The sequence below is a fragment of the Perna viridis genome, chromosome 2 (genome assembly GCF_037379345.1).
Source record: "Perna viridis isolate PV_CMFRI_1.1 ecotype Kerala chromosome 2, ASM3737934v1, whole genome shotgun sequence".
Lineage (NCBI taxonomy): Eukaryota > Metazoa > Mollusca > Bivalvia > Mytilida > Mytilidae > Perna > Perna viridis.
In genome coordinates this window covers 5263825-5270866 of record NC_142446.1, presented here as the reverse complement: position 1 = coordinate 5270866, position 7042 = coordinate 5263825, and the positions used below count along the sequence as shown (strand labels likewise).

Sequence of the window (7042 nt, the reverse complement as noted above, 5' to 3'; positions counted from 1 at the left end):
TCATTGAACTTACGTGGAACATAAACCGGAAAAATACTTTATTTAAATCCGGGAGATTTACCAGGATGTGCAGAAAATAACCTTACGGAAAAGGTTCAGGATTTTTATCTAGTTCAACCTAAAATGGGGGAATGCTACTGTTGTTCAGACAACGTCTCTGTAAAATTCCACACTTGGTTGATTAAATAATACATAACGTACCGGTCAGAGTAAGTATAAACTTGCACCAAGTACAAAGATTGGAAACCAATAAACCTGCTCGTAATCGCCTCTATATTACAGATCGATATTATCTTTTCCACTAAGATCAGTGTGAAACGTCCGTAGGTTGCCGTGGGATGTAGACGTGTGACAGCTACATACAGACAAAGGAAAGTTTGTTTCAAGTAGGACGGCTATTTACTCGGGAGTAATTTGTCACATTTACATAAATAGATCATTATCTGATCGGATATGGTGCTTTAAATTAATTTAACTGGATTAAACGGACGTAAAAAGAACGCACCCATCCAGTGGACTGTATATCACTTACATACAGTGGTTAGACAATTTTATCAATAATAATAACTGTTTACCTGTAGTCTTTGTTTGCGAGTTAAACCAGTGTGTAACGTGACGTCTGTTTAATTCTTAACATATGTAAGGATCTATCATCTCATATTACGTGGACTAGCACTTAAATTTTGTCGGGTCCTTTTCGGCTGTATAATGTGACACTTCAATGGTAAAAATATATTACATTAGATGCTGAGGATGACTTGTGTTTTATCACCTATATACAATACTCCTTGTGATCAAGAATCTAAGGATTTTGGGGGTTACGCTTGGATTCAAAACCAATTAAAAGGCTGTTCTTGTGGATTTAATAGCCATTTAGCCATGTGTAGAAAATCTGCAGCCAATATAGGTAAGTCATTGTATTTTGACATAAGTATCTGCTGTATAATGCCACATACGTCTGTTATCTCGACAAGAATCATATCTAGCTGTGTACACCAGTACAGTTTTCTCTTTGTTATGTTCAATATGGTTTGTTTATGTATCAAGTAGTCAATATGCTTATTATAGCAAGATATTTAATGGATAACACTTCTGTCGCCCGATAACACAATCAACTATCTTACAGCATTTTAATGCCAAAATGCGAAAGAGGTTTTAAATGAAATCATTAAAATTGTCTTCACGTTGTCTATACTCTAGCATCATGTATACAGGACGAATGACATGTACACACAATTTTTTTTACATGTAACGTGTTGTTAAATTGTTGACACTTCGTGTCCTTGTCACGCTAACAGGAAATACATATTAGTTTTTAATATTCATTTTCAGGCTCATTTGTCGATGAAAATGAAAATGAAGTGGAAATGAAAATTGACTATGATGGAATAAACCGATTGAAAAGAAAATCAGATGAAAAGACCTCTGATCAGACTCCAGTGAAAAAAGCATTCTTTAAAAATGTTGACTATTTCATTGAAAAGTCACAAACTAAAAGAATTTCACCATTTTTAAACACACCGAAACAAAGAAAAGAAGAAAGAAGGAAAATTCTTAAAATGACTGTCTGCAAATTAAAGCAGATTGAAGACCCCGAGTATTTTCTTCGTCGTTCTGTGCTCATAAACAATACTTTAAAGAAAGTTCAAAGGGAAATTCGAGATGAGAAAACCAAAAGTTATCAAGGTTACAAATCAGCAATTTACAGTGACTGGGAAAATCAACCATGTGATCATTTAACAAACGATGATCCGTTATCAAAAGGGCTAGAGGAATCCGAATGGAATCACAATGCGGACAAGTCATTCTATTATTCAAGCAACGAAACCAGCAATGAGTCCAAAGTCAAGACTTATTATCTACGACCATGCGACCTATCTTCATTCGAGAAAACGTAGTATCGAACGTACACAATTTTATCAAATGTGATATTTCATCAATTGAAGTCATTCATCGATCAACATGCAAGATGTACATGTAAAAAAACCGAGTGACTGAAAATGGATTATTGCCGAAAATATGAGTTGAATGTAAAATAAATGAATTGAAGGTGCTTTGTTGTGTTCATGTACAAGTAAAAACTTGTAGAAATCAATTGATAGTGGTTGCAAGTGTTGAATGTTAGCGATTATGTGAGTAAGTCTGTTAAGTCAAAAAAAGTTAAAATGTCTGGTGAGTAGACCGGCACGTAAATCATATTTGTAATTTGCAGCCATTTATTAAAAAATAAATTGATCAGATTGTCACAGTTATTATTTGAATTTAAGTCTCATATATTGATATAACAAAAAAAGTACAAGGTTTTTGTTGGAGAATGAATGGTAATGACATGGCAGCTTGAGGCTAAACTGCTTACTGAAGTGTAACACATATAAATCATGTCAAATATTAGTAGGACACATGTTATTTCCTCTTGTGGAAGTTACAGAAAAAAGAGCCTCAAGTAATCCGTAATCTATAGTTACATGTAACATTATAATAACCCAGATAAGTAGTATGGATCTGGACCAACATGGACTTATCGATTTCTTCGGGGTCTGAGAATTTTTAGAAAAAAATCCGTCCTTAATTTTGGTCATTTAACATAATTTGGCCACCATAAAGAGTAAAAAAATAGTTTACTGGTCCATGGGAAGAATTACTTTTATTGTAAAAATAAAAAAAAATTATAATTTTTGCTCCTGAAGCATGCAAAAAATGTTTTCTGTCCTGCGTGAAAAATCCCAGCTCCAGCTCCCCCCCCAGAAATTTGTAAAGTCCATACCTTCTTAAATCTAACACAGTTTGTGAATTCTAATGATATCGTGTGTTATTAACTTTCATCAGACTAGGGAATGAAGTACAGTTTTCAGATTAAGACCCTCAAGGGGGCATGCACATTAATAAACAGTAACTATATTGCCATTAACATCAACAATAGCAAACACACATACATGATTAAACAAGATCAATAAGTTAAATTTGTTGTTTTATAATATATATAATATGCCTATTACAAATAGTAGGTACAATAATCGCACTATTTGTTATTTTCTCGTTGACGCTATATAGGCATAAATAAAATAAATATCCCTCATATTTAGATCTGTAACACAAAGGCAATATCCTCCCTGTGTCTATAGTGAAACAGTCTTCGTACAGACTATGAAAGTGCATTATACATATTTAATGTCACAAACCGATACCTCTCATTAACAAATATAAAATTCAACGAAAGAAGAAAAGGACATGTTAATTTCGTTCACCACGTTCTTGTGCAGTGAAATGAATGAGGGAAAATACCACGTGTTTATACATGTAACATTTTATAGATGTAAATACACATCCGTCGGCGTAGAAAGTCAAAATATTATATTACACTAACGGTAATGGGCGATATTGGTTGGCTCCTTTCCAAAACTATTACTATAAAGTAGATAGACTTACTAAGTACCGATATTGAAATAGTAATTATTCATTGAAAGTGTATAGTGAATACTTGAATGAGTTTAAAAAGTCATTTTACAACACATGATAATAGACGATTGGTGTTGTACCACGTGTTGTGAAGTAATGGTATTTTGAAAGCTGCATTCTAAAGTAACTACACGAGATAATCATCGTGTTTTCAAGGTATTTCTGAAATTTTAAAAAAGAAAAAAAAATTACATGTTTTAATTTATAACTTTGCTGTTAGTAAAAAGTTCTGTCAATAGTAAGTTTTTCTTGTTTACAGTAATCCCCTATACAGAAACCAACAAGCTGCGTTGAGCATGCAAGGACTTCTCTTTAAAGGACGTTTCAAATTCCGTTAAATATCACTCTGCCGTCAGATTACATCTTCCTCGGAGAAGAAGTTTTTAAAGTTAGACTCGATCGAAGCGAGTAAGCTAGCACGGTTACCACTATTTGGTAAACTTTAAGCATTAGAAATGAGTGGTCGTACCAGAGAATAGGAAATCTAATGGTCTGTTACTGAAATCAAGCATTGCAGTATGGGGTGACTCCTCACGTTGTTTTGTTACTAAATTTAACTCAGCAATTTCATCAAACCTCTAATTTCACAAAATTCGTCAAAACGACGACTAAAGGACATTTGGAATAATCAGAATTGTATCCCCTACAAAGTCTAAGCTATACAGGAATCAATCTGTATGTCCACATAAACTTACTCCTATCAATTAATTCAATCGTTTTGATGAGATGTATTGAAGAATAATAATTATGCTCGATATCCACAAAGGGAGATATCCGACTTTGGGGATTTTTTTAATGTTAAAACGCCATAAGCGTAAATCTTCCGTAACTTTATAGATAAGACACCACTTTATTACGTTGTAATTGCACGAAAAAAACTTAACTATTTTGAAGGGAGATATTTCAACTTAACTGTCTGACGTATTAAGTCTAACTTGTCATTTATGGGTCAAAAGGGTACTCACTCACTTTAAATATGCCTAAAACACATTGAACTTAAACATGGCATAGTAAGCACATAATCTGTATGTTGATCGAAAGTATAGTAAAACCAAGCTAAAGTAACTTTGCGAAGTTTAAGAGTAGTAAAGGGAATCAAGATTTGAGCAGTATTAAAAGAATGTATTCCTCAGATGAAAACAGACGCACACAACAAAGAACATAAATTAACCAAAATATTAAACATGAACAAAGAAACAAAAGTAAATGAGCAATCAGGACTCACTAAGAACAGGAAGCATGAACCAAATGCATCCTCTCCTTTTCTAGAAACACCCGCCTAGTTGCTCCTAATTGTCATGTTCAAGGTAGACGAAAATATATATGTGACACGGTGAACAAATCGCTTCTCACAGTGCAGATCATAACGATCCACGAAAGTGATATTTGTTATTTCTACAAATGTGTATGAATATTGTTTGCATGTGCGAGTAATTTGCATCGACGCGATGTCAGTAAACAGAAAAGTGATAAAATATGAATTTTAGTATTATTCTTTCAAATCCATTTTCTTAAAAAATATACTATCATTTTCCTTTGATACGATACTTTAAACAATCTTTAATTTTTCTCTTTGCATTAACAAGTAAAATTCAAAATGCTAATTTCGACAGGATGTGAATAATGTTCGAAACATTAGAAGTGGTTTTATGAGACTAAATCCTTGTAAGTGAAACTCATCCTAAACGGTTTTAATGATTTGTTTTTAATTTGGCATCATATGGAATTTTTTTTATATATTTTGGCCGATGCGTAAAAAGAGAGATAGTTCTACTTAAGAAACACAAAAAGCACTACTGAACCTTAACTGATCTATGGATGATATTTTATACGGAGGTTAGGGATCATATATAGATTTAGACGATGGAAGATGATTAATGTCAGTTCAATGAATGGGGATATTCTCCACGGTTGAGGAGATAATCTCGCATGTTATATTCCAAGAATAAAGACTATACAGAGAACAAGGACACACACAACAAAGAACATGAAATAACCAAAATAACGCGTACAAAGAAACTTAAGTAAATGAGCAATTAGGACTCCGTCAAAAACTGGGAACATGGACAAGGTACACCGGTAGGGTAAGCATGCTCTTCATTTCTAATAACACCCACCAAGTTGCTAATAAAATGTCCAGTCCGTGGTAGAATAAATAAGAAAGGAAAACTATAACACGGTGAAAAATTGGTTCTCCTAGTGCAGATCGATATACCGTAACGATCCACGAGTTCATGATGACGACCATAAACCTTCTGTATTGATGACTTCAAATCTTGTAGCAACATAACCCTGTTCCAGAAACCTAATTGTAAGAGGTCGAGCACGGTACAAAAATTCGCGTCGTTACGGCAAGCTCTGGCATAGCGTAAGAGTTGTAATATGAAAACTCCATACGCAGGTGCTGAAGGTATGTTGCCACAGATAATAAGAAAGTTTACAATACGTAATGAGAAGTCATCGCGTTTGTCGTATATTTTTGTCATGAGTCTTCCTTTACAATAGATCTCTGAGTGTTGGTCAAGATATGAGGCTGACTTCATAGAGTCTGTACACCGAGTCAATGATTTTTTTCGTTCTGTTTATACAAATGCAAAAGATTCTTAAACCTCTGATAGGCTACAATCGTGTGACAGACAGTCAATATCTTTTGCAATAATCACAACAACTAACATAATCTCCCTTTATCTCAACCAGTATCAAATGCGATCTCTATTTCCCCGACTTGTGTTATTTACTGAGTACTCTATTCTTTGTTCTGCAATTTTCCCGTGCAACGGAAATAATAGATGTGACGTAGACACCGAGGCTTACTCTTAGTACAAATACAGTTAACATGATATATTAATTTATTCTCTTTTTATGCAATTAAAGTAATTTAAAATGGTAGCTTTTTATTAAATATGTGAAAATTAGGAAAATTGTCAGTATAAGTGGGTGTTGTTGATGGCGGAACCCGGGAGTGTTTACTCGCTTTTAAAAAGTAAATCCATGCAGATGGCAAAATCGCAAAGGAGTAAAGAAGTGAAATTGGCAACCTTAAAAAACCAATTAGGAGTTCATACCAAGTAAAGGAATTACATGAGATTGAACTTTGAACGCCAATTCTACAAAAGATATTACGGGATTGCAAATATATGTAGAAAATTTGGAGCTATAAAGCGCCCAAGTTGCCACGGAGATGGACGATGAAAAGACAAACATTGAACGTGTTGTTGAAGAAGGCTGCAGTTTGTGATCCATGATTGTTGTTTGGACATACAATAGTCAACTACAAAGCTTGTTAGGATAAAAAAATACTAAAAAGGAAATGGTAAAAGATGCAAAAGAAGATAATTTGCAAATTCAAAGGAAAATGAGTGTTCTTGCGTTCTCAACTGAAACATCAAGAGTAATTACTATAAACTAAAAACAGACAAACAGACAAACAAACAACCAAAAATAAAAAAAATAAATAAATAAACGGAACTCTGTGTGGACGAAATTGTCAAAGTTAGAATTGATTAAGATACAATGAAATTGTAAGAATCTGGGATTTTTTAAAGTACAATGCACAATAACAAACAGCCTTTGAAAAAAAAACTGT

The 7042-nt window shown here is 33.6% G+C and overlaps 1 protein-coding gene across 1 annotated transcript; it reads left to right on the top strand.

The window, feature by feature from the left end:
* The first annotated feature begins 367 nt into the window (after window positions 1-367).
* Window positions 368-2246, top strand: LOC148623437 (uncharacterized). The gene is made up of 2 exons (XM_088565228.1): window positions 368-907; window positions 1333-2246. Exons 1-2 carry the CDS (start codon window positions 745-747, stop codon window positions 1896-1898), a joined length of 729 nt encoding a protein of 242 aa, XP_088421354.1. The 5' UTR covers window positions 368-744; the 3' UTR covers window positions 1899-2246.
* Window positions 2247-7042: the final 4796 nt, after the last annotated feature.

Excerpts from the sequence above, each read along its gene's own strand:
- LOC148623437 (XM_088565228.1), top strand. The coding sequence starts at position 745 with ATGCTGAGGATGACTTGTGTTTTATCACCTATATACAATACTCCTTGT. Across the intron at positions 908-1,332 it reads AAAATCTGCAGCCAATATAG|GCTCATTTGTCGATGAAAAT; the intron begins GTAAGTCATTGT and ends ATTCATTTTCAG.